At 44.5% G+C, this 27854-nt stretch overlaps 1 protein-coding gene across 1 annotated transcript in view; it reads right to left on the bottom strand.

The window, feature by feature from the left end:
- CFAP58 (cilia and flagella associated protein 58) overlaps positions 1-27854 on the bottom strand; it is a 90465-nt gene that overhangs the window by 36473 nt on the left and 26138 nt on the right. The window contains exons 10-15 of the mRNA XM_054035625.1: positions 22420-22581; positions 18138-18284; positions 14367-14507; positions 13775-13998; positions 10607-10718; positions 8306-8410 (exon numbers count right to left, since the gene is read on the bottom strand). Of these exons, the coding sequence (XP_053891600.1) occupies positions 8306-8410; positions 10607-10718; positions 13775-13998; positions 14367-14507; positions 18138-18284; positions 22420-22581 (891 nt within the window). The remainder of the gene's footprint in view (positions 1-8305; positions 8411-10606; positions 10719-13774; positions 13999-14366; positions 14508-18137; positions 18285-22419; positions 22582-27854) is intronic.

A 27854-nucleotide genomic window follows, 5' to 3' on the forward strand; every position in this document is an offset into this window, starting at 1 on the left:
GTCTGGCCATGTCTACACTGTGAGCTAGGGGTGTGATTCTCCTGCATTAGGCCTCATCAAGCTAGCGTGGGTGTAAACAGCAGTGTTGCCGTGGTCGCATGGTAGCAGCAGCAGAGGCAAGGAGCTGAGTATATAACCACCAGTTTCAGGTGGGTTTTCACTCAACACAGCTCAGCCGTGTCTCCGCTGCTTCTACTCATGCTTCCGCGGCTACCCAGCTATTTATACTCACACTAACTTGAGGAGAGCTAGCATTAGTATAGGTACATAAGCAGCAGAATTACACCCCTAGCTCGTAACGTAGATGTAGCCTAGCATTAGTTTCCTGTTACAACTTAAACACACATTGTACCATATAGTCCCAAACCATTATGTTCTGTGGACCAGCATTAGCACTGATGTCAACACTCCGAGGAACAGTTTGTTAGCTCCCTATTCAGATACCACAGGGATGAGCATGGTGTAAGAACCCAAAATTAAACGGAACAGAACTACTGTCAACTACAGAGAGAATACACAACATCTATTTCCAGTACTTATATGGCCCCCTGTTACTATAGTATCTGAGCATCTCACAATCGTTAATGTATTTATCCTCACTACATCCCCATGATGTATGCTATAATTCCCTTGGAAAACTGAGGCACAGAAAAACGAAGTGACTTGCCCAAGGTCACACAGAAAGTCTGTAGTAGGAGAACAGGGAATTAAAACGCAGCTTTTCAAGTTCCAGGTTAGCAACCAACCCAGCCATCTTTTCCCAAGTAATGACTTCAACAGAACTATGCTGATTTGTACCAGCTGAGGATTTGGGCCAATATGATGCAGTCCAAGCCAGCAAGGTGTGGGAGTCCAGGGTGCTCCCAATCTTGCAGATCCTAATTCCCCAGTCTTGGTCTTCAGTTGTTGCTGAACATTAAAAAAAAAAAATCCAACAAAAATGTAGCAGAATGGTACCGTCACTACGATATGCTAAGTTTAAATGAGACTAAATGGTAGGATTTTATTTTTGTTACCAGGAGGCCATCAAGCATCCTTTCAACTCTTGGTTGAAAATGTCCCTATGCTGCATATGCCCCCTTATGCTTATGACCAATCTTTAGAGAAGATAACTGACAACTGAGACATAATGTGAATCTTCCCACTGTAATAAACTCAGAGGCCTGTAGTAAAATAAACCAGACTTTTAGCCAGTCAGACATAAAATCAAATTAAAGAACGAGTTCACTTTGAAGAGACAGAACTAGATTTTGAACAAATACAGCAGTAGGTAATTCACTTTTAATGGGACTTTTTCCTAAAGCCACACTAATCATAATCCCAACAAGGTAATTTGGTTACTTTGTGCATTTACGACACATCACTGTTCATTATGTAATTAAGTGCCATACATGTGAAGAACTCACCTCATAAACACAAAATGGGCAAATACTTTTTTAATCATTATTTATGATTCACTCTCCGGAGCATCTCTGATGCAATAATAAGATCTTATAGCTAGAAAGCACCTTTTGCCCTGAAGGATTCAAAGCATTTTATATACTTCAGTACATATGTTCACAAAGACTTTCACCCACCACTGAAATCTCTGGGGTGACATGCAGCAGCATTTTTCACAGAGCACAGCAATACTATAAATGGTAGTTTAAGACACAACTGAAGAATAATGTCTTGTTGAAACTGCAAGAGGACTGTAGGTGAATAGAAGATAATGATTCAAAAGTGGAAGCCAGCCGGCTAAACCTCAGATAACAGATCTTATTCATGGTGAAAGTGGCATGGGATCTTTAAGTGGTCAGGACCTTGATTTTGTATCTGATTTTAAGACAGTGTTCTTCATCAGCACAGCAGCCCGAGCTGGAGCACTGAGTCACAAGGAGAAATACCACCTACTGAATCACCAATGTTATTTCCAGCAACACTTGTGTTTTCTTTAAAAGTCTACCATCCAAGACCTCATGCAGCTCCTCCCTGCCTGGCATGTGAGATCTGATGAATTACAGCCTAAGGTGAGGTGCTGCAGATTATGTGGAAGACGAAAAGAGGAAAGGAGTTAATAATTTAACACACATGGAGGCATTTTTCTATTTGTCACTTAAAGTGTAATTTCTTCTGTGAAAAATGGCTCTAAAAATGGCAATGTGGTGCTTCATATTTATTACCTCTCAGTGGTTGATTTACAGAGCAAATCTACGCAGGTTAAAAAGGGTGGTTTTGTTTACTGATAGTCTGGAATCTGAGAGTCAAGCTGGTTTCTTCCTGGCTTACATATCACCAGCAAGAAAGATTCTCCATTTGAAACGTAGTTCATTTTTTCTGTTGCTGATGTGTAAGCCAGAATGGAATGTAGCACACTCTCTCATAGCTGCATTGTTTCTGCAGATCTAACAGGAGTAAAAAGTAATGAAAATATATTTTGGAGGCTAAAGTAAGTGGATATGACCAAATACATGTAGGAGCAAATCTGATGAGTATGTAGCGTAGCTTTCTACATGGATCTATATTCGGTGTTTTTTAATCAAGAATATTCCGATCAATATGTCCATCTGATCCTAAAAAATGGTCCCCACTCAGTGCTTTGTGTGATTTTTTAAATAGTATCCACACACACAAAAAAGACTGGAGTCATGGATGGAAGGCAGAGCTGGAGTATGTATGATACAGGTAGCATTTATTTTTCTTGTGCAAATGTTATGGTTCTGCTGTGAGAATGTGGTAAAATGTACACTCTCCAAACCTTGCATGTAACTGAGAGTAGAGGGCCCAACCAGTTCCAGAAAAAAGGGATGTTTCCAAATACCAATTTCTTACACTGTGCTCCATGCCCAGTCCACAAAGCTCCCTCCATACCAGGTGTAACTCCATTTTTATTCATATGCGTTGATTTGTGTGTGTAGTCCATCGGTTCAACGATGACGTTTTCATGCTCTCTCTTTTTGTGGATTCTGGAGTGATTCTGAAGTGCAAAGCATGACGCGCATTCTCATGAGCATATTGGGCAGACAGAGTCATTGGTGAGCATCTTGGTAGCTATAGCAGGGGTATGACGCTTTTCCCTGGCAGCTAACAATCGATTATTTCTGTCTTCTTCAAAGGCTTGGAAAGCTCTGAGTGCTGTGTGCTGCCCTGCTGATCTATTTAACGCAGCCTTCTCAAGATCATCTGGTTTGACTGCACCAAAGTGTGTGCTGTTCTTGATGCTGTCCTTGTAGCGCTTTCTGGGGTGGCCTTGATTCTGGTGTCCTTGTGCCAATTCACCATAGAAAATGTTTCTGGGAAGTCGATATTCAGGCATCCTAATGACGTGTCCAATCCAGCATAATTGGGCTTTTATCAGCATGGCCTGGATGCTTGTGGCATTTGACTTTTGGAGAACCTCCAGGTTGGTAATTTTGTCCTGCCAGTGGATCCCCATAATGGCACGCAGAGACCGCATATGGAAGGCCTCTAGTTGTTTGAGATGCCATTTGTATGGTGTCCAGGTCTCTCAGCCACAGAGGAGAGATGTGAGCACAAAAGCATGATAAAGTTTTGTTTTTGTTGAGAGGGCTATTGTTGTGGGATTTCAGGACTTTGTTACGTAGCTTTCCTAATGACTGAGCTTTCTGTAACCTGTTTGTGATCTCTTTATCAAGAGACCCATCATTAGAGATATTGCTGCCAAGATAGGTAAAACTGTCAACTTGCTTTAGTTGGATTCCACTAATGGATATGCTAGGGGTATGACATGGAGTGATGAAAATGATTGATGCAACGCCACCATTTTCTGTAGGTTGATTGTAAGGCTAAACAATTTTGATGCTTCAGCGAAGCGATCTACGATGCACTGGAGATCTCCCGCTGTGTGTGCTAGGAGGGTACAATCATCTGCAATGAGTGTTTCTCTTATTAGTAGTTCTGTTACTTTTGTTTTTGCTTTAAGCCTCATAAGCTATTGTGTCTGTATCTGATGTATATGCCTCTGTTGAGCCTAGTTGTAGCATGGTTGAGAATTTGGGTGACGAAGAGGTTGAACAGTACATGGGAAAGGACACAGTCTTGTTTGACTCCATTTGAAATGGGAAAGGAATCAATGAGATCTCCATTAAAAAGTACCTGATCTTGCATGAAATAAATGAATGATCTTTACCAGTTTTGGTGGGCAACCAAGTTTGCTGAGGATTGTCCATGATCCTTCTCTATTGATTGCATCAAATGCTTTTGTCAAATCAATGAAGACACTAAACAGATCCATGTTTTGTTCGATACATTTTTCTTGTATTTGCCTGATACTAAAAATCATGTCTATAGTGCTATGACCAGGTGTAGAGGAGCGGACTCACCCTGTGGCGCCTCCTGCTGGTCTCTTCTGGGAATTAACTCATCGACCCAGGAGCGCCCTCTGCAGGCCGGTGATCCGCCTGTCCTCTGGCCCCCCATGTCCCTCCCTGGACCCCGGTGTCCTTGTACCTGGGATGCTGCCCCCTAGCAGTAAACCCTCAGTCTTAGGGTCTCCCCTCCCCGGGGAACCCCCACCCACTATTCCCACCTCGCCTCAGTATAAGGCTACTGCCAGTCATCGTCTAGCCCCACGCCCTGGGGCAGACTGTAGTATCAGCCTACTCATCACTGGCAAGGTTGGGTTTGGACCTGCTGCCTTGGCCTACCCCTGGGCTGCCCTCTGCAACCCCCAGTACCCCTTGGCCTTCTGCTAGGCCGCAGCCTGGGGTTTTCCAGGCTGGAGCTCCTCAGCCTGTCCCCAGCCCTGCTCCACTCAAGTACTCTGTCTCTAGCTCCCTGCAGCTAGGCCCATCTCCCTCTACAAACAGAGAGAGACTGAGTCCTTGCTCCTGGCTCCCAGCCTTTACAGGGCCAGCTGGGCCCTGATTGGGGCGTGGCCCAGCTGCGGCTGCTTCTCCAATCAGCCCAGCATTCAGAGCTGCAGCCCTCTTTTAGGGCTGATTTCAAGCTCTTCAGGGCAGGAGCAGGTGATCACCCTGCTACACCAGGTCTGAATCCAACTGAGTCTCTGGTAGATTGGCTTCTGAGACAGATGAAATCATCAGTTCAGGAGGACACAAGCAAAGATTTTTCCAGCAACAGACAGGAGAGCTATCCCACGGTAGTTATCACAGACCATTTTGCTGCCTTTATTTTTTTTTAAAGGAATAATTGTGGTATCTTTGAAGTCTTGTGGCATTTCTTCACAGATTCATAGATTCATAGATTATAGGACTGGAAGGGACCTCGAGAGGTCATCGAGTCCAGTCCCCTGCCCGCATGGCAGGACCAAATACTGTCTAGACCATCCCTGATAGACATTTATCTAACCTACTCTTAAATATCTCCAGAGACGGAGATTCCACAATCTCCCTAGGCAATTTGTTCCAGTGTTTAACCACCCTGACAGTTAGGAACTTTTTCCTAATGTCCAACCTAGACCTCCCTTGCTGCAGTTTAAACCCATTGTTTCTGGTTCTATCCTTAGAGGCTAAGGTGAACAAGTTCTCTCCCTCCTCCTTATGACACCCTTTTAGATACCTGAAAACTGCTATCATGTCCCCTCTCAGTCTTCTCTTTTCCAAACTAAACAAACCCAGTTCTTTCAGCCTTCCTTCATAGGTCATGTTCTCAAGACCTTTAATCATTCTTGTTGCTCTTCTTTGGACCCTTTCCAATTTCTCCACATCTTTTTTAAAATGCGGCGCCCAGAACTGGACACAATACTCCAGCTGAGGCCTAACCAGAGCAGAGTAGAGCGGAAGAATGACTTCTCGTGTCTTGCTCACAACACACCTGTTAATGCATCCCAGAATCATGTTTGCTTTTTTTGCAACAGCATCACACTGTTGACTCATATTTAGCTTGTGGTCCACTATAACCCCTAGATCCCTTTCTGCCGTACTCCTTCCTAGACAGTCTTTTCCCATTCTGTATGTGTGAAATTGATTTTTCCTTCCTAAGTGGAGCACTTTGCATTTGTCTTTGTTAAACTTCATCCTATTTAACTCAGACCATTTCTCCAATTTGTCCAGATCATTTTGAATTATGACCCTGTCCTCCAAAGTAGTTGCAATCCCTCCCAGTTTGGTATCATCCGCAAACTTAATAAGCGTACTTTCTATGCCAATATCTAAGTCGTTGATGAAGATATTGAACAGAGCCGGTCCCAAAACAGACCCCTGCGGTACCCCACTCGTTACGCCTTTCCAGCAGGATTGGGAACCATTAATAACAACTCTCTGAGTACGGTTATCCAGCCAGTTATGCACCCACCTTATAGTAGCCCCATCTAATTTGTATTTGCCTAGTTTATCGATAAGAATATCATGCGAGACCGTATCAAATGCCTTACTAAAGTCTAGGTATACCACATCCACCGCTTCACCCTTATCCACAAGGCTCGTTATCCTATCAAAGAAAGCTATCAGATTGGTTTGACATGATTTGTTCTTCACAAATCCATGCTGGCTGTTCCCTATCACCTTACCACCTTCCAAGTGTTTGCAGATGATTTCCTTAATTACTTGCTCCATTATCTTCCCTGGCACAGAAGTTAAACTAACTGGTCTGTAGTTACCTTCGTTGTCCCAGGTGTCAGTAAGAATCTTCTGGAATGCTTTTACCACCTTTGACCCGCAGATTTATCTATTTCTGCCAGTATTCCATCTCTGCCTGAGGATTGTTGTGTTGATGTAAACACATCCAAAGCACCCAGCATGCATACCCAGAAATCTGAGAACATTCACAAAACTCACTGTGTTCAACATATCGCTAGTACACAAAAAGCAGTGTGGTTCTTTGAACCAACAACATAGCTCCACCAATTTACTACTGTCTCCGGTTTAGAGCATTCCAGAGATTAATAGCAAAACATCAAAACATCAAGAATTCTCACTTTCCCCCAAGGGCCCAGAAAAGACCTGACCTGCATGCAACAAAAGACCCATAAAAAAAAATCACCTCTGTTTGGAAGTGGCGAGTCTGCCCATAGCGTTTACAGCTCTAGCATAAAGGGACCCATTTATTTCCATGTTATCACCTTCCACCCACTGTAGCATTAAAAAAAAGATTCTGTTGGTGACAGGAATCAACAAAAGCTTCATTTCTTCCTGCAATGGCAGAGCAGTTCCAGGGAGATCAGGGCAGTTTGGAACAATAACTAAAGGTGGAAAAATGTCAAATATCTTTAAACACAAGGGGCTTTATTCAGATTGAAACATGTATGGTAGCACCTTTTGGGATAGGTGTGTTCTGTACTCTGGCTGCATACATCAGCTGCAGAGCAAACTCAATAAGCAAGGCCAAGGGGAGAGAAGAAAAAGGCTCCACAGTAAGGAATTTAGTTGCTGCTTGTTTCCTACAGTCTTAAACCTCAGCCAGGGTCTGGTCCCTGTCTTTATCCCCAATAGGGGTGCTCTATTTGCAAAGATGTATGAATGCTGGTAAAGTAACCCCCTCATATGCAGCTCCATCAGGAAAGTAATATAACAACCTCTTCTTCTTGACCCCTTTGGTTGGGCGCTGGAGGATCTCCTGCCCCAGGTCAACTGAGTCAGAGGGAGATTCTCCATCTATGTTGGCAGGAAGAACCAATATTGAAAGGGGACTTACCCCATGTTCCCCTCTAGCACCATTTCAGTCTTTGTGTATGGTTCGGTGACGTTGTGGTAATTTAATAAGGGGTTCTGCTATTGGGATGATGACTGCCTATAAATCAATAGATCAGCTTTCAAGTAAACATAATTTCCTTGGTCAGGCATTTCTTAGTCCTTTTGATCATGCCTGTCATTACCAGGACGCTGAAGAAAATACCTGTTTGATTTCATTTTTATTTAGTTTGGTTTTTGGTGGCCAAATAAAATAAATCAAACCTTTTTTTTTATTTTTCAGAGTCATCCAGATATCAGTGACTGGGGTATGAAAATCAACTAATCAGGTGATATTTGTTCTCTGTGTGTAAGTGCTGCCATCTACCACTAGCTAAGGGAAATGCAGGAGAACAAGCAAACCCCACCATTCAGAAAAACAAGGAGTCCGGTGGCACCTTAAAGACTAACAGATTTATTTGGGCATAAGCAAGTGAAGTGAGGTTTTTTACCCATGAAAGCTTATGCCCAAATAAATCTGTTAGTCTTTAAAATGCTACCGGACTCCTTGTTGTTTTTGTGGATACAGACTAACACAGCTACCCCCTGATACTCCACAATTCAGAGGAAAGGCATCCTAATAACAATATTGGGAGCATACCTATGGAGGCTGCATACGCAGGGTACAACAAATATGCTATGCTGAGATACTGAAGACAGAGATGATGCTACAGTACCTGAAGAAGCAATTCTTTCTCAACCACTTCTTCTGTCTTACTGATGAGCCGTTTCTGTAGTGTGTGTATCTTCTGTATCAGTTCATAGGTACTCGGGTCACTGGCCTATTAAAGAAGAACATTATTTTTTAAAGTACAGCCGTACAGCCTATGCCTAGCAGTCTATGCCTCGTGTCCTTGTTGTGTACCAATATGACTGAATGAAATCTGAGTGTCTGGGTTCCCAGTAGCAGCATGAACTGGTTGAAAAGAGCATACATACAAGCAATCCTTCTGAAAGTAAGCCTCTCAGTATGGGAGATCTGCCATGGTAGGCCAATGTTTATGACCTGGAGAGTCCCTTTCAAACCAAACATTGTGATGGGGCATCCCAGCAGCCTAATCCCAAACAGGCAAGGCTGGGATATCTGCACACGCAGCTTGTCCTGGGGTTGGAGGGGAGGAAGGAGGAGGATGAGATTAGTACTTCATTTTTTAGCAGAAGCCATTACTGACATACATGGAGCAGCACAGGCATTCAGAAACCATGCTGATGGATGCATATAAGAACCCAGACAAAAAGGAGCTCCTGAGGGAGCGGGTTCTGTCCTCTTGAATCAGAGGGAGGGACACTACAACATTGTCTTTGGGAGTGGTGGAGGAGATCCTGGAGGATGTTCCCCCTATATAACTATTCTGAGTCTTTAAAACTCCTGTATGTATGGCATCCCATTTTTAAACTGAATCTAGTGCTTATAAAGGGGGCAGACTGCAGACACTATATTGGAGTTCTCTAGCCACTGAATGTGTGCAGTACAGGAAAAAGAAGAACAAGCTTTGTCCACATTTTCCCCTTCTCCTTGCACTCATGTGTCTACGCCCAGTTGCAGAGTGTCCCTACACTCTGTTTGCCAGAAGCTAGGAGTGAATGACAGGGGATGGATCACCTGATGATTGCTTATTCTGTTCATTCCCTCTGAAGCACCTGGCACTAGCCTCTGTCGGAAGACAGGATACGGGGCTAGATGGACCGTTGGTCTGACCCAGTCTGGCCATTCTTAAGATCAGTTTTTAAGGAATAATAAAGGGAGTTCAGGCCCCAGGACCCACTCAGTCGTTGGCCCTTCTTAGACCACTGCCAAACTGGGTGCTAATTCATGACAACTGTATTGGTATCTTTTGTCATGGGGGATGTTTGTTCATAAGGAATTGGACCGAGACCCCATCAAAATCATGTCATATGGTTGTTAACAACTGCTGACCTTTCAGTGATCCAGATCCAAACCAGTGACCTAGAATTGAAAGACTTCATCTCCCATTATCAGTCCCCTGAAATATCCAGTCTCCTACCATCTGATTTTTTGAATGGCATGATTTCCCATTTTTATCTGGAGCTGCCGGAGATTGTGCTTAGATCTCCTCAGTACACTTCAGCATCCTGTATTTTATCTCCATTCCAGAAGAAAAGGTCAGCACACTGTGTAGCTTTAAACTCAGCACTGAAAGATCAGAAATTAACTATCATATTAGTCAGCACAGCCAAAATCTTCAGATGCACTTCTTGGGGGGATAGCATGTTATCACTCATTTACTAGGGCAGCTAAGCACCCTTGGCATCAGATCAGAGACTAGCCATATGCAAAAGAGATCTCAGCTGGCTCTGAGGCAATCTAAGAAGTATCCAATGGTGTCAATTGAGCTCATATATTTCGTTTGTGCTTAACAGGTTGGGGGTTTTTTGTCTTCATTTGGTAGGGTTGGATACTGTGAAAATTTTGACTTGCTGCATACATAAACATTTACATCATGTTAACCACAGTGGTTTGCATTGGAAACTCACCATTATTGATTTGGTTGCCTGTTCTTCCCCTCACCGACTGCTTACCTCTCTGACCTCAGATCGACCCACTCCCTGTTCCACTATTCTTATCCTAGCCCCTCTCATTTCTGTCCCACACAACTTTCCATACTGAGTGAAGAGAGGGTCACACCTTCACTAGGGACTTGTCTTCTCTTCTTTGAACAATCTCTTCCTTCTAATGAATCATTTCCCTTTGAATCTCAACTCAAGATCTCCCTATCCTCTTTAGCAAAGTCTTTTACAATTGTACATTATGGAAGCAACACAAAAATAACACTGATTGCATTGTGTGAAGAAGCCATTCAGCAGTTAACCACCATTGGGACTATGGAAATTTCACTCTGCCTGCCCCTCTAAATGCCAATTTGCATAGCATTAAACAAAATATGACTTGCGCTATGCTGTCGATTTGGAAATACGGCCTTTTTGGTGCTTGTGATAATGTTATGCTAAAATGTTACCTCCAATTTTCTCCATCTGTGAACATTCATGGGGTTCTCCAGCTCCTCCTCTAGGGCTCTGCATCGAGTTCGTTCCTTCAGTAGCTCCTTCTGCATGTGATAAACCTCCTGCCTAAAGTTCAGGACAAAAAAAACAACCACCATGAACTTTCACAAAGAAATCAAACATCTGCATTAGCATTAACTCTTCATTCCCTTACATGCAGGATCATTAGCAATGGAAGAGACTCATGTGGTCAGCCAATCATCCTTCCCATCCCACTGCATGGTTGTACCCCCACGATATATTTTCTGTTGCTTCATCTATCTTAATGACTCAAGAGAGGGCTTTTCACCACTTCCCACTATTTCTCAATTTAATAGAGCTCACTGCCTGGAATTTTTCTAGCTATTTCATAGATTTAAGGCTAGAAAGGATCATTAGATCCTCTAGTCTGACTTCCTGCTTAACACAGGCCATAGAATTTTACCCAGTTACCCCCGCACTGAGCCTAATAACTTGACTCTGACTACAGCATTTCATCCCACAGGGATCACACATGGTCCACGGTATTCACTAAAGGCCACACTTCAGACTGTTTTCAGGAATGAATTATGAGAGGGAGCATCTCAGTCCAGATAAGAAAACAGATAATTATGGTCCAGCCTAGTGGTCACTACACTGCCGGAAATCCAAGTTTGGTTCTTGGTTATAGTCTCTCACTACATGTCCTTGAAGGGCTCAGAACATAGTGACACTGTTACACACACACTTACGCTAGAATAAACATGTCCCTGGTACTCCCACAACACAGAACTCTGTAAGTATAGAGGGCAGCTGTAAGCAGGCCAGGCAGTTTGTCACCCCATTCCAAACTGCCTGTGGGATAGACATCAAGTCATTCACCACTAGTTTCAAACTGCATTCTAGCCCAGCAGCTTGGGAGCAGGAGTGAAGTGGAGGGTAAAAGTCTGGTGGGCCTGTACAGTGGATATGTTATTATCACCTATCCCCTTCTATCGCATGCAATAGTAAAGCCTCCTTGACTTTGATATCTTAATTTAAAACTAATCATATGATTTCTCCTCCTAACAAAGGTGCAGTTGTAGCCTTTATTGTGTGATTCTCACTTCACAGAACAGTTTAATACACATCGGGCCAGATTCACCGTAGCTGGCATGGGGAGGTGTAAAAGACAGTTACTTACCCATACTGCAGCTGTTGTCCTTTGAGATGTGTTGCACACATCTAAGTGGAACAGACATGTGCAATCACTCAAAGAAGAGTTTACGCTTTCCCGTTCTGACCTCACCCACATGCTCCAGAAGTCATTCACCACTAAGCAGGGGCTGATTTAATATTCACTGGGCACTCCCCTAAGAACCTTGGCAATCAAGGCAGTTGTGGGCACATGCTGAATCAGCACATTCTCCAGCAGCTCTGCCTAGACCACATCCTTGGTCGGAGCCATTGCTGTGTTGGGCACCTGCAACTCCCCGCCACCCAGCAAAGGGGAAGTAATGGCTGCTTTGCCTTCCCACTTCGCCCTCCCCCAGCGGATTTCCACCTCTGAAGCTGCCAAAATCCTCGGCTGAATTTGGCTGGCTGTTTGGAAAATCCTGATGCTGCAGGGTCCAGTGTGTAGGTTTGGATGGGGTGAGGGAAAGGGAAAAAGGCATCTCCCATTGGCAAGCCAAGAACGCTTATAGTGAAACTGGGTTAAATCTAAGGGTACGTCTTCACTACCCGCCATATCGGCGGGTAGCAATCGATTTATCTGGGATCGATATATCGCGTCTTGTTAAGATATATTGATCCCCGAACGCGCTCACAGTTGACTCTGGAACTCCACCAGAGCGAGCGGCGGTAGTGCAGTCGACAGGGGAGCCGCGGCCGTCGATCCCGCACCGTGTGGACCCCAGGTAATTCGATCCAAGATACTTCAACTTCAGCTACGCTATTTGCATAGCTGAAGTTGCGTATCTTGGATCGATCCCCCCTCCCAGTGTAGACCAGCCCTAATTAGTTGTACAAATGATAAAAGGACTCCTTCAGCTGGCAGTTTTAGTAATGGTTTGGGAGTTCATTAAAGTGTAGGCTTGCTACTGTAGTTAGCAAGAATTGATCCACCCATGATGGCAGGCATCACCCTATACTTCAATACATTCCTTGCATTTCAATACAGGAACAGTCTTCCAGTCCAATGCATTTGAGCAGCAGGCACAAAACCTGCCTTTGTTTGCAGTCAGTGAATGTGAGCCACAGTTGTTAAAATCCTGGGTCTGTTTCTCCAAAATTGGCATAACTCGACTGCAGTCAATGGGCCAGCACCTCAGCTGGGGTAAATCCATGTAGCCCCACAGAAATCAATAGAAGTAGACGTTATTTCCCCAGCTGAGAATCTCACCCAAAAGGGTTATACCAAAATTAGTGTGAATACGGGCAGTACCATATCCTCCATTTCCAGGCTTTGGGATATAGTTACCTGCTGGAAACACAGCTCTGTTTCTTTAGAAGTCCCCCAGTGATTGTACAGCAAATGACAATGTTTTCCCACCAGGAAAGAATATGCCTCAAGTATAGTAAGGTTAAAAAAGAGAAGAAAAACATTAAGTCAAAGTAGGAGAAGATAAATCAGTCTGGGCTATAAAACTGCGCTTTTAAAGAAACACAACCTTCAATGAAAATTTAACTAAATCTTTCTCACCGGTCAGACTCACATATAAATCTAGCAGGATGGAACGCTGAAAACATATGGGAGTTTGTTATAAATATGTCAAATGTTCGCCTTCCTCTACGGATTGCCGAATAAAAAGCAGTTCCACTAAGGTGGGCCCTGGACACCACTAAGTAGCTCACCGGACTGTGAACACCTTTTCTCCTGCTGTCTGTCAAACTTGTAATGTCACCAGTAACTCACAAGTCCACGGTGAATTTTGGATATGGCTTCTTTTGGGTCCAGGCGTCTTTTTTTTTTTCTTTCTCCCTATTTTTTCTAATTACTGATCAATTGGTTTATGAATTTAAACTAGTTAGTGTTTGAGGTCAGATAAAGCAAACCCTCCTTCGGAGTACCTTGTTTGTCATTACAAATCTTTACCAGGTGTGAAAACAAGCTTTCTCGTGTGTCTCAAATGTAATGTCATGGCTGCAGCCACTAGTGAAATTTATTCATTCTGCCTTTCTACCTGAGTTCCTCCACATTAGCCACGCTCTTGCAAAGTATTCCCTTCTCCCGCCGAAGTTTCTTGATCTCCAGCTTGAGGAGTCGAATGTCTTCCATTCTCTGCCGGTACTGAGTCTCCCCCTTGTTTAGGATGGACTGCTGGATTTTGATCTTTTCATAAAGCAGAGCTAATTCGTCATTGCGCCGAACAAGCTGCGACCCCAGGATGTCTCTCTCGCTGATAACCTAGGGATGCAGAACAAGGCAAGATATTAAGCTATAAAGCTGTCAGTCATAAAACATCAAGGCCTGTATCTTCATCAGTCAAGAGCAGTTCAATCAAAATGTTATTTCATTACCAGTGAATGAAAGCTTGTTAAGTACCTATATCTCCCCCCAGTGTAGGGTCAGACCCTGGGTGATGTAAATTGAAGTCGTTCCGTTGACATCAATACAGTAACAGGTTGATTTCAATGGAGCACCGTCAATTTACCCCAGCTGAAGATACATTCCTTAAAAAGCGGGTGGGGGGAAGAAATGGAACAAAGGATTGTTTCTGTGGGTTGGAATGGCAATCAAGAAGGAGAGGCTCCTTCTCAATTAGACCTTCTTACCTGGTCTAATTCCTTCTTCTGCCTCAGCCTCTCGGCATCAGCCTCAGCAATAATTTTCAGGAGTTTTCTCTCTTCTGCCTCCTGCTTTTCAATAAAGTGTTTGGTCTCCAGGGCTTGTTGTTTCATTTTAAGCAGCTCAGCCTGACAAAAGCAAAGAATATAGATAAACTGTACTTAGCAACAACTTCCCACTACATAAACCTGGGAATTTAGGATTAGGGTTTAGAGATAGCCTTGTACTTTCATTTAGTTTCCTGTGTTGTGCACGTGTTGCTGGTTCTCAAGAGCAAATAAGAAATACAAGCGAACACACAAAGAGCCGGAAAGAAATGGTGTAAACAACATGTCAGACATATTTGTACTGAATGTTATACTCTGGAGAAATTGGGAAAGATTTCTCTATATTTATGGTAAGGTCTTGATCTATATTTCGGGGGCACTTCATATAATGCAAATAAAGAAAAAATGTTGGGGATGGCAGGGGTCAGTTGCTGTCTGCTGTTACCACACAGCAGAGTTGGATTCAAAGCTAGCTTAGGTTGCAAGTAAACATAAGTTTGAAGATCTCATCCTAGTGCCTAAAAGAGGTTAATCCATCTTGCAAAACTTGGTACAATTCAGAAGAGTTGTGAGATTAGCTATGAAGAGAGCCAGGACTGGAATAACAAGGGTTGTTGTAGGTCAGGATTAAGGCTCCTGGGCAAAAATATGTCGCAGCCAGACGTGGAATAGCAGAAGGCTCTGAAAGTCAAAATTAAGGTGCTTTAGCAGATTTGAGAGCGAGGCGGAGAAGGCTGGAATGGCAGGGTCGCCAGTGATCAGGAGTGATACGCTGTGTGGAGACAGCTTGAAAACTATCTACCTGTGCTACAGATGGGATTTGACCAACATCTATATCTCATTGTCATGAGTACTAAAATTTAACATATTTATCCACAGAAAGAGTAATAAGGTCTTGCTGGATTACTAAACAGGTATCTAGCACTGTTAGGCAATTAGCCGTAGTCAAGATAGCACTATCTTAATGAGGTCTGTTTGTACAGGTTCAAAAGCTTTTAAGCCTGTGCACAAATAAAAGAAATGCTTTAGCTAGGATCTGATTCCAAGGTGCTTCTTGAGAAAAAGCATCATACAAAAGTGAGAGAATCAGAATGTGATGAAGGGTGTGCCTGAAACAGCAATAATTTAAGAGGACAGAAACTACAATTCCATCATCATAATAAAAGATCTTGTTCCGCTCTTGTTTTCTTTAATAAAACTTTTATTTTCCCATATCTGCAACATTCATATCTCTCATACTCGGTGTTGGATGCTGATCAGAATCCATCCCCAGAACACCAATGTAAGCCACTTTGCATTAAAATGCAATCAACAGTGTGTAAAAGCTGTCTACAAATGTAAAATTGCTCATGCATTTGGCAATGCTCTGTAATATTTTTTTAATATATCAAAATTCAGCATTCTCCTTATGCCACAGAAAATACAAGTTGTAAACAAGATGTGGCATTAGATGTTGGCAGGAAACTCTGACATAAACAAATCCCTCAGAGGAATGCATTAAGTACATATAAATCTGGGCTGGCGGGTACAGTAAAGAATCTATCCACTGCTAGTCACTCCATGGCCCTACAAGCTCAAGCAGAAGTCTGGTGGGATTAGTGGTTTCAATAGCTACAGTATTGGGGTCTTATATTCAGAAGGTAAGAGAAACAAGACTAGGTTACATACATAGTTACATTATATGCAGATAAAAGGTCAGATCCTCAACTGGTGCAAATCAATGCTGCTCCTTTGAAACCAGCTGAGGTTCTGACCCAGAGTATTATTAGAAACAGGAGAACTCATTTTGGAAAAAAATGAAAATACCTTTGAATCTTTGCCAACATCTAGAACCAAATTCAAACCAGATAGTTGTTTAGATTCTGAAATGTTCAGGGAAGAGGGGCTTTTAACCTTCAATCTCCAGCCAGGGCTGGAACCAGGAATGCTGCAACCCCATGAGAAAGCTGTTCCCAAGGGCTTTCTGCCTGCGATTGGAACCACACGTGCTGGAAATTACAGTAGTGGCTATTTGTGTGGAATCTCGAACTCGATTCTGCAGGGTCAAGATTCCGATAGGTTTCAGATACATCCGGATGCTTAACCAAACCACTTAGAACCACGGGCCAGATCCAAAACCTACCTAAATCAATGGAAAGACTCCTGTTGTCTCCAATGGGCTTTGGATCAGGCTTCATGTAAAGTTCGCTCATCATGCATCTATGTAACACATCCCTGTAAGCTACTGCGATAAGCATAAACCTCATATTTGCAGAAAAGCACCTGTGTGAATCTTACTCCTCCATGTTACACAATTTCACTTAAGCTGATTTTTCAGTCAAAGCCTGCTTTCTTCACATCAGTGCAAACAGAACAAATTGAAGCCTTCATGCCACAAGAATAATTGGGCTCTTTTGTGCCTATGTCAGTTATTCCTCTCACCGTTCTCTACCTTTGCATTCAGCAGACACACGTAGGTGAAAAAAGCCACAATGCCCCAAAGCCAGTCACTAACAGGATGCTAGCCCATGGACATACTTGTGAGTGAATAACTGAGTGGGTAAAACAGTGTAGCAATCAAATTGCTGTCAAACTGATGGTGGATGATTCTGAGGTGACAAGACAGGTCTGAGAACTGGTTAAGGCAGAATCCTGCCCACAGAATATTAGGTGCTGGTTGGCTTCTGTGTAACTGATATAACAACTCTGAGACCGAACCGAGACCGAATCACCTTTTTATACAGTTCTATTGACATCCTGTCATAACTGTAGTGTGCTGACATTGGCTGAAAACCTAAGGAGTCATTGGACCATAGTGAGACACTGACAAAAAGAAAGCACTGTGGAAAATGGCAAGGGGTTTTTTTATGGGACTAAGTGAAGAGAAAAATGACCTGCTATGGACACTGTTTCTCTAACTCTCAGACGTGGGAAAGAGGAGCAAATTGGGTTGAGCTGTCAACACACACGTAATAATATATCCAAGGAGGGGTTACAGAGAATGCTGAGAAAAAGAACAAGAGATCGCTGGGCCACCTTCCTTTGATTTAACACAGATACACACACTAGTGAAGTTTCTTTCTGAGCAGAGGGAGCTACTGTAAGATACTACCTGATTCTCTGAAGGCTTGTGCTTGCTAGTTACACAGCAATACAGGACTGAGAACTGTGGTAGTACTGTGTTAGCACTTAAAACTACAGACACAAAAATTAAAGGAAACGAAACTTGGAATCACAGGGTCAGATTCCAAGCCCAGAAGGGACCACTGTGATTATTTAGCCTTATCCTCTTGTATAACACAGGCCAGAGAACTTCCCCAAATAATTCATAATTCTATGATAATAATAATTCTATAATAATAATTCCTATTCTAAGGGCCAACTATACAGAGAATGATGCAATCAGCACACCCAAAAAACCCTATATTTGTGAGCACAGTTTGGGGTATTGAAAGAGAGGGAGAATTTAAGCTTTCAACAGGTAATCTAGGAATCTGACGACTACAATTTTAGGTGCAGAGAAACAAAAGGATCTATTCTTCCATCACATACATGGTAGACTCATACACATAATACCTGTAAAGGCCATTGAGAGTTATACTGCAATTACAGAATAGTTCTTAAAGAGTTCATCAAAGTACTATGGGCCGGGGAATATGAAAGAACCTTTGAAACCATGTCCTTTCCTTCCTAATGAGTCCTGGCAAACACCCCACAACTAAGGTGCCTTACCTTCAGAGCTTCCTTTTCCTTTTCTATGCGTTGATGTTCCATATGTACTTTCACAAGAGCGGCCTCTTTGGCTGTGATCTCTTCTTTAAGCTGATCAACCTGATGTGTCATGATCTTCAGTTTTTTCTTCATTTCAGTGATCTCGTCCTAATGGGACAAAATAGATGTTCATCAAACATCTGTCAGGGTGAGATAGGTATACTTAATCCTGCATCGGCACAGGGGGATGACTAGGTACCCTCTCGAGGGGCCTGGCAGCCCCACATTTCTATGATTCTAAAAAGGGATAGAAGAGAATTCAAGTATTTTGTGCCTGGAAGTTCAAGATACATTGACACTTGACATTAAACCACAGCACCTGAGAGGAGAAAACTCCCAGCCAAATCCTTATCCTACTAAGCTGTGCATAGAAGACATTACTTTGAACGTTAGCAAAGAAAAACAATTCCATTACATGGTCATTTGATGTTTATGCTGGCATGATATTGCAGTAATCAGACTGTTAAAAGGCCATTGACAACAACAATAAGCCGGTAAGTCACCTTATTTAGAGTGCTGGACACATCATAGGACCTAGCAGTGGATATAAGTGAATAATGCAACTGTGATCCTATCCATTTTCATGACTTTATTGGCTTGCTCTTCAACAAACACTTGTACAACTGTGCTTTGTTTGCACAAATATTGGGAGGGAGCTATTATTTTTCCAAATGAAAGTACTCATGTGCCCAGGCATGTCTCTGTATGCAAATGAGCATAATCCTTCACAAATACCCATATACACATCAGAAGTGGTCAGCCAGCCAACTCTTATATGCAGGCTTTGATTGTGTGGGACTGAGGGCGTTAAGGGGTAGAAAAGTCCCTTGGCTGAAGACGTTTTTTACATGTGCCAGCCCCAGAACATACAGCAAAGTGTTTGAAGTCAAGTTAGATAGCATGGCAGAGAGATCAGGTGACCGTGGATAACTAACCTATGGAATCACTTCTATACACGTGCGTATATGGTCCTATATCCAGAGAGTCACCTGCTAGTACAACATTGGGAGGCTGCTTTTGTTTGTGACTGATAGTGACTGTGAGGAATGGTGACAGAAAATTGGAGGACAGTACATTCAATACGTGCAGATTCCCCACTTGGTAGATAAGTGAAATATTTTTGCATAAGACACTTAACACAGCAGTTCTCCAACTCCAAGCCTCTGGCCAGAGTACTGAAACTGACAAAGTTAATCAAATGAGACTGACGATGGGTCACGGCACTTTTCACAAATAACATTGAGGCACATACAGTAGATTTATGATTGCAGTGACCAGTTGGTGACAGTGTGACATGAAAAGAAGATCAGTGGATTCAACACATGTATTTGGCAGATGCATGAAATAGTGTGCAGTAAGGGATTTGGGAATACACTGCAGCTCCATAAACACTGCTGACCAATGCTCTTGTACTAAGTCAATTAAATGACCCTGACAATGACGTAACCTTTGCCACTAGAACTGCCCATGTGCATATACACACAATTACTCATGTAAATGTAACAGGAGAAAATTAAATTCAAAAGTCTGCTAGACAGCTGCCTATAAATCTCTCCCACACTCTGGAAGCAGACCAGATATTTTAAAATCTGAAGCACAGATACATACCCAAATACACTGCTATCTTTGTATGTGGAAGGGGACATGAAGGGTCCTGTGATTTTTGCAAAGAACAGGATTAGTTTAATTTAAGTAAAGGAATAAATGTTCCCAATGTCGGAAAGAACCCCAAAGCTGAAAGCATGCTTTCAAACCCAGCCAAGGAGTCCCTTGCCAAGAGATTTTACTGAGTTGGAGATTAGGATGTCCTGGAGAGCAGAAGCAACGTGAGCTGGACAGGTTAACGGAGAGCCTTTCATTATTAAACGATCCAAAAATATCTACTGCTAGCTTTCTTCTAGCTAAACAACCTTTTGCCAATTTATATTACTTCCCAAGAGGAATTACTATTTTGCATAGTTTTTAAGCCAAGCCATTTTTTCTCCATGGCTGGCTGGCTTGTTACTGAACTATGAATTACTGTTTTTTTTATTGCCACATACAGTACAGTGTGATTATAACCAAAAGGATGTTTTACCCTCAGCAGTCTTCTGACACACAGAGCTGTCAGCTAGCACAAATTATAAATCAAATAATCCATTAAAGGGTAAATTAATGGCCTCTGTAGTAGGTAGTATTCTGCACAGATCTTTGTGTGGGCTGAATATATACACACACCATGCCAGGGCCTCCAACTGAGATGTCCTTAGTTAGCTAAAGAGTTTAATGCGTTAGCCTAACTCAGAGTGTATCTGCCAATTCTGTAGGAGGGTGCAAGAAGTTTGTGTTCTAAATTGATACTGTATCTTTAACGATTATAAAAGGAAAGTAAGTTAGTGTTCTCTACATGCTTCACCTGGTTTTGGTGCCTTTCTTGGTATGAACATGTATTAGGATGGAGGACCAATGAATTATGAAGCATGTGAATTTCAGGCACTGTCATTCCAAGAAATGCCGCTGCCCAGCTGGCAATCACGAGGTTGCCAAAGCTTCAGTGTCACAACAAGATTGCCAGGGATGGACAAAATCTGAATGTCCAGCCAGACCACCTTAAGGACCTAGCTAGAATCAATCCACTTGATCTGCCAGGAGGCCACATCCCTTTGGGATCTGCCACAATGACGATGACATGCTTGACCCTTATTTCTGCTGATGCTTCACACACGCAAACATTCACAGGAACGTGAGCTACTCATCCTCAATTACTCTGTGTTATGTTGTCACAGCCCTTACCTGGCCACAGAGAGGAAGTACAGGAGAGCAGCCCCCTCCCATTACTCTCCTGATCAGCTCTGCTCAGATAGTGACTCCAGCTGCAGTGGGGAGAGCAGGGGCTATTTGTCTGAAACATCTGGCTGTGAGCAAGGGTCAGAGAGAGCTTGGGAGTCACAGGAGTCTTGGATACACCTCTGCTCATTGGTGGCCAGAGTTGCTGGTAGGATGCACAGAGGGAGCAAGTAAGCTGCTCCACGCTAAGGGGTGAAGTAACTTACTCCTCCCCAGACTTGGGGTAGTTCTACACTGAAACCATGGGCCATGATAGCAGGTCATGTAGACATACCTGAGCTAGCTTTAATCTAGCTAGTTTGAGTATCAATAGCACCGAAGCCATGGTGGTACAGGCTTCAGCGTGAGTCGTACAAGCCCACCCAAAACCCTGAGTAATTACTCGGGCAGCTAGTCTGCACTGAAGCCGGCGCTGTCAGAGCTTCACCGCTCTGGTACCTTAGCTAGCTAGATCAAAGCTAGCTCAGGTATGTCTACACAACCTGCAGTGGCACCCCCTATATAGTGCAGACATCCCCATAGTGGGGAACAAGTAGGAACAGTAACTCTCTGGCACAGCTCATTCTCAGGTCTGCTCCTAGAGTAATGCAGCTACATGCCACCCCTTACTCAGGGCAGATTATAAATGTTCAGTGTGGTCTATATGTTTATCTTATATTTCCTTGTTCTCTCAAATACCCCAAGGCTCTGAACCACAGTCATCCACATCCCAGACTCTGCAGTTTACTATGGGATTTCTGTAGTGTTTAGGCCATTACTGTTGAATAATGCAGTATATTTTTATACAAGTGATCTTTACCTTTCCTCCACTATTGCTGGAGGGATTCACAGGGAAAAGGTGGAGGATTGTAATCTGAGGGGAATGACAGTGCCTGAAATTCGCAAGCCAGGTGGAAACATTTAGTTATGTGGGAAAATGCTACCTCACCTGACAAGTGTTTCTTCCATTGCAGCTTTCTTATACATGAGTCACAGCAGCGAGAGTGTGTGTGGGGGGGGGTTTCATTTTCACATATGTCATGTCTGCCATATGCTTATACCAAACCTAACAGAGAGCAGAGAAGAGGGGAGGGAAGGAAGGAAAAAAAGGGAAAAATTTCTCTATATGATATGAATATCTCTCTCCAAAGTGCCAGGGTCTTTACGCAAAGCAGGGAGCAGTCTGACATTACGCATGAGGATTGCAAATTTTACTTCTCAGTCCAAATGCAAACTGTCCAGATTAGCAGATGACCTAAAAAATTAATGCCCAACACACACACGCACATATATATATATACACACACACATATCACCTGTGCAGATTTTATTTATCTGTCTTTCCTTTCCAAAAGTATAAATGAGAATGATTTTCTTAAAAAAACAAAAACAAAAAAAACCAAGCGAAAATCACAGAGTAAAAAATGTATTCTTGTACCTGAGCTTCAATCAGATTTTTACTGTATAGGTTCCTGTCTGATCTCACGGCTTCATACAGATTCTGTTGCTGTTTTAATTTAGTCTCAGCCTCTGCTATCTTCTTCTTGTAGTCAAAGATCTGCATTTCCCGCACTTTGATATCTTCCATGTGCTGGAGGACCTGGAGCGGAAAATAGGAAATGAACATGATTAAACCATCTTCCTATGATTCTCAGGATGGGACAAAACTTTGTGATTTTTATCTAAGGTGGCAGCTGCAAATCCCTGTAATAAGAATCTATGCCTACAGCCACGATTAGTTTGGTCTAAGTGGGAAATTTAACCTTTCTGAGTTGCTGATTTGGGGGAACATTTTATTTTTACCTGATGCCTAGGCTTTGGCTCAGACACAAAGGCAGAATACATACACACTTTAAGGTCAGATCAACACAAAGCAGCATTCATAGGAAAAGCATTCGTTTTTTTAGAAAGCCAAGGCCAGATTTCAGATGTTTACTAGCTACGCATTAGGGAGAGAGACAGAAAGAGAATATGTATAATATATTCCAACAGGTTACAATTGCAAATAGATCACTGTGAAGGACAAGAGGTTTCAGTCTCTCTTCCTTCCTTACAGTTAAATGTTGTTTGAACTAATATCTGATCCAAAATGTTTGATGGATAATTACAATAATAAGGGAGTTAATCAACTATATTTACAACTAAACAGCCAGGTAAGAAGCCACCATAGTAGCATTCATGAGGGGCTGGGAATGGTGAAGTATGGAGACGGATGGTAATGGATGGATTTTGATAAGGAACATTTTGCCCATGGACGATCACATTCATTGCCAATGGGGATGGAGAATTGCGAGGGAGATCCTTGTTAAAGTATTGGTGGCATATCACTTCAAGGGGAATGACAAGTACCATGTTAAAGAAGAAACAACAAAAATGGTTTGCCTGCTCATTTTGCTGGACTTTTTAGTGATGCTCTATCAAAAATAAGCCCCCTCGACCTGCTGGCGCAGACTTCATAACAGATGAGCATAAACAAGCAGCATTGTAAGGATATTCAACCAGAATGCACCAAATATTGCACAGAAAGAACATTAAAAACAGGCAGGGGCACAAATTGAGGAATATCTGTTTTTGGTTTCATCGTGCAGGTGGGGATAAGAATTCCACCCGTACAATGAGCAGAAATATCACGAGGTATAAAAACAAATGAGCAAAACCGTTTTATGCATAGACACACAGGAAGAATAAACTCTGAATTACAATTGCAATTCATACCCAAGTGTCTCATCTCCATTCTTTGAAGGTAATGGTTCAAGTACCAGTAGAATTTATATTCATATACATTCACAGGAAGAAATATAAAAATGTTTGGAACAGACATGCAATAACAGCAACGTTAGCAGTTAGCATAGTTGTCCCGTTCTGTGAATGTGATAGCAGAGCCGATGTACTGTAAGGTCTTTAGGGGGCTGGCTATGGGGCAAGAGCTTAATTAATTGATGACTCTACTAGACAATTTCACCCAACTCTGGAGCCTGAGAGTATCTAAATATAGAAAGTTTTATCCCAGCAATGGGGATGGAGTTCCAGCACATTTGTAGCTGACTGCAGAGGAGCCCAGAAACTGCTTGCAATGCAATATGAAAGCAGAGTCCCAGTTTATAATCTACTCCTGCCTTTTCTTTTTGTGTTAAAACAATCTGCCAATAGTAATAAGAGTGAGATAAAATCAATAAAGAGTGTTTAAAATCTGCAGCGTAGCCTAGTGACTATATAAGCTGAAGCAGGAGTTGAAAGTAGGTCACTGCATTTGTAACTCTTTAACTTGTATTTGATACAACAGAAGTGTAATAAACTTCTGGACTAAGTTTTCCAAGTTGGTACTCGTGGTTTTTACGCTGACTATGCCTTTTCTGAAGTGATGAAACGTAAACAATTCCCCTTTACAAATACAAAAAAGGCATGTATGATGTGACCCAGGGATTGATCCTGTGGGGGGCTGAGTGCCCTCAAATCTAATAGGGTTGAAGGCACCCAGCAACTTTCAGGGGGAGTTCACAATCCTATTCATTTACATACCATCGAAGCTAGAGTGACCATATTTCTCTATGCTGAATAGGGGACACCTGGTAAAATTACTCGTATTCAAGCAAGTTCAACAGCAATCAATCAGAACTAGGCAGTACAAACATTCAAATTAACATCAAGTTGACTGAGCCCCTATTAAAAAGAAATACTGAATAGTTGGATTCTTTTTATTTGCCTTCTTATGTTTAAGGCTTTAGGGTTCACACGGGGAGGGGTGACACACACACACTCTCATACACCTCTCCCACAGAGGGGGGGGTGACCGACTGACCCACCCAACCCTCCCTGCCCAGCGCTCTCTACCCTCCATGCCTGGCTGGGCCCCCAGGATGGACCTGCCTCTCCTGGTACCCGGCGCCTCATCTTCCCGACGCAACACATGAGGGACATGCAGGCTCACACACACACCGCCCCCCAGATTTCTGCCAGTGTTCACACCATGATGTGGCCAGCAGCCACCTTTCTGCACTGTGCAGGAGGGAAGGGAAGGGAGCTCTTCCATCTTCACGGGGGGAGGGATGACCTGGCCCGTGTCTTTGCAGATCTCATCTCTTTCCCTTCCCCCCTCCCGCTCCCATTCCCTGAGGCTAGAAGCAGCTTGTCCCTTCCTGCCCTCACAGTGTCAAAAGGCAGCGAACACCTTGCAGCTGCTGCTGGCCACTGACATAATCCAGCCGCCCACTGACATAATAACCCAGCTGCCTCCTGTCCCCCAGCTACAGCGCGGGCAGGAAGGGGTTAAGCCCTAAGGACGCATTGCCCACTAGGGCCCAGGGTAGGGTTACCATACGTCCGGATTTTCCCGGACATGTCCGGCTTTTTGGGCTCCAAATCCCCGTCCGGGGGGAAATCCCAAAAAGCCAGACATGTCCGGGAAAATCGGGACGGGACGGTGGTGCGGTGCGGGGCCGGGGGCTCAGGGGATGGGCCGGTGGAGCGGTGCCGGGCCGGGGGCTCGGGGGATGGGCCGGGCCGGGGGCTGGGCCGGGGGCTCGGGGGCTCGGGGGCCGGCAGAGCGGTGCCGGAGGCTCGGGGGCCGGCAGAGCGAGGCCGGGCCGGGGGCTCGGGGGCTCGGGGGCCGGCAGAGCGGGGCCGGGCCAGGGGCTCGGGGGCCGGGCCGGCAGAGCGGTGCCGGAGGCTCGGGGGCTCGGGGGCCGGCAGAGCGGGACCGGGCCGGGGGCTCGGGGGACAGGCCGGCGGAGCAGGGCCGGGCCGGGGGCTCGGGGGACGGGCCGGCGGAGCGGGGACGGGCCGGGGGCTCGGGGGACGGGCCGGCAGAGCGGGGACGGGCCGGGGGCTCGGGGGACGGGCCGGCGGAGCGGGGCCGGGCCGGGGACCGGCAGTGCTGGGCGGGCCGGGGGTGCTCGGCCGGGCCGGGGACCGGCAGTGCTGGGCGGGACGGGGGTGCTCGGCCGGGGGCCGGGCCCGGGGCCGGCACCCCAGGGCCCGAGCCGACCCAGGCTGGAGACGCCGGGGGGGGGGGGGCAGACTGGGCCGCGCCTCCTCCCCCCCCCCCGCACCCCCTTTACCTGCTTCAGGCTTCCCGTGAATCAAATGTTCGCGGGAAGCAGGGGAGGGGGCGGAGACTTTGGGGAAGGGGCAGAGTTGGGCGTGGGCATGGGTGGGGCTGGGGGCGGGGGCGGGGCCCCGTGGAGTGTCCTCCTTTTGGAGGCACAAAATATGGTAACCCTAGCCCAGGGAAGCTGACTGCAGGGGCCTCAGTGAACCCGGCCAGAGAGGTGGCTCAGCAGGGGAGGATTCCTAGGGGACAGAGCGTCCTGGGGGCAGGACCCAGGACGGGGGGGTGGGGAGCAAAACCCAGGGAGGGTGTTAAGCCCTGGCCCTAGGGCCTGCAGGTTTGGGGCATGAACAGGCTGGAAATTGTTGACAAGGACAGTTAGGCATTTGCCTTTAAGTCATAACATGCGCAATTATACTGACGCAATTTTGCATCTTGTGCCACACCCAGTTTTGTGGGGCATGACATTCTTCGGATGAAGAAGTGGGCTGTAGCCCACGAAAGCTTATGCTCAAATAAATGTGTTAGTCTCTAAGGTGCCACAAGTCCTCCTGTTCTTTTTGCGGATACAGACTAACACGGCTGCAACTCTGAAATGTGGCATTGCAGGCCCCAGCAGGAGCTCTGGAAGGTGCGGGGCATCCATCAGACAGGCATTCCTAGAGTCCCTCAGGAGCACAGCAGTCATGTGCCCCTGGGAGTCTGGCTATCTCTACTGATTGGTGCAGAGCCCTGGCTGTCACAGAATCTTCCTCCAAGTTGACATAAGGCTCCTCTATTGCAGTATAAAGGCTGCCACTCCCCCACAGGTTACTGTGCAAAGGGGAATGGTTAGCAGAGAGATTTGCACAATCACAGATACACCAGCCTCGCCCAGAGGCCTGCCCTCAAAAAGGAAAGAGCAGCCGAGCACAGGGAGCCTCTGAGGAGCACACACAGGGTGTGACGCTCTGCGCTGGTCCCAGCGTCTTGCTCTGCTTGCCAGTCCTGATGTGCTCAGGGATCTCTGCAGCTGCAAGGTGAGTCTAGATTTGCCCCTTAGTGAATCAAATAAGCATAAAAATCCCCTGTAAATGGGTAAGCACAACACAGGCACCATTACACAAACAGCCCTAGCGCCCGATTTCCTGAGGCTCTGCAACAGTGAGGCCAATATTCCATTGGCCACACTTTGCCATGGGTTGTTGTCTGACAGGCTCTGAGAGCACTTGAATGGGAGTTTTAGGAGTGGCCTACACCTGCAAGGACTTCACCTCCCACCACATTGCATCAGGTGCACAGGTGTTAGGGTAAAAGGGTTATGGAACTTTCGGATTAAATGCCAAAAACGTTGCACCCGAAGTGGAAAAGTCAGAAAACTCTCAAGCATTCATCCTTTTCACCTTAGGTACAAAAAAATGTGCATAGCCCTAATCAGAAATGCATAGTTCTACAGCAAGACCCTTGCCGTTCTGATTTCTGTGATTTACAGCTTGACCGTACTTTATAATGATCCTAACTCATAGCTACATGATTAGATGCAGTGGGGGGTGGGGGGGAATGTAAAATGTGACTTTGGAATAAAGAGAAATCTCACTTAAATGGAATATTATTCCAAAGAAATGATATGAAGTAAGCCAGACAAGAGGGTATGTATCATTCAAAGATGATTTAAAAGCCACTGATCATATGAATTTGTAAGAGGTAATTATAAAGTAAGAAGGTAGCAAATAACTTGTGAGTTGAAACAGCTTGAAGGCTAGCTTCCCAGTAAATCAATGAGCTTCTTGGAGAGCTCTCCAATGTGATCTTCAGCAATTAATGGAACATGTCATCATGTTCCTCAG

The sequence above is a fragment of the Malaclemys terrapin genome, chromosome 7 (assembly GCF_027887155.1).
Source record: "Malaclemys terrapin pileata isolate rMalTer1 chromosome 7, rMalTer1.hap1, whole genome shotgun sequence".
In the NCBI taxonomy this organism is placed as follows: domain Eukaryota; kingdom Metazoa; phylum Chordata; order Testudines; family Emydidae; genus Malaclemys; species Malaclemys terrapin.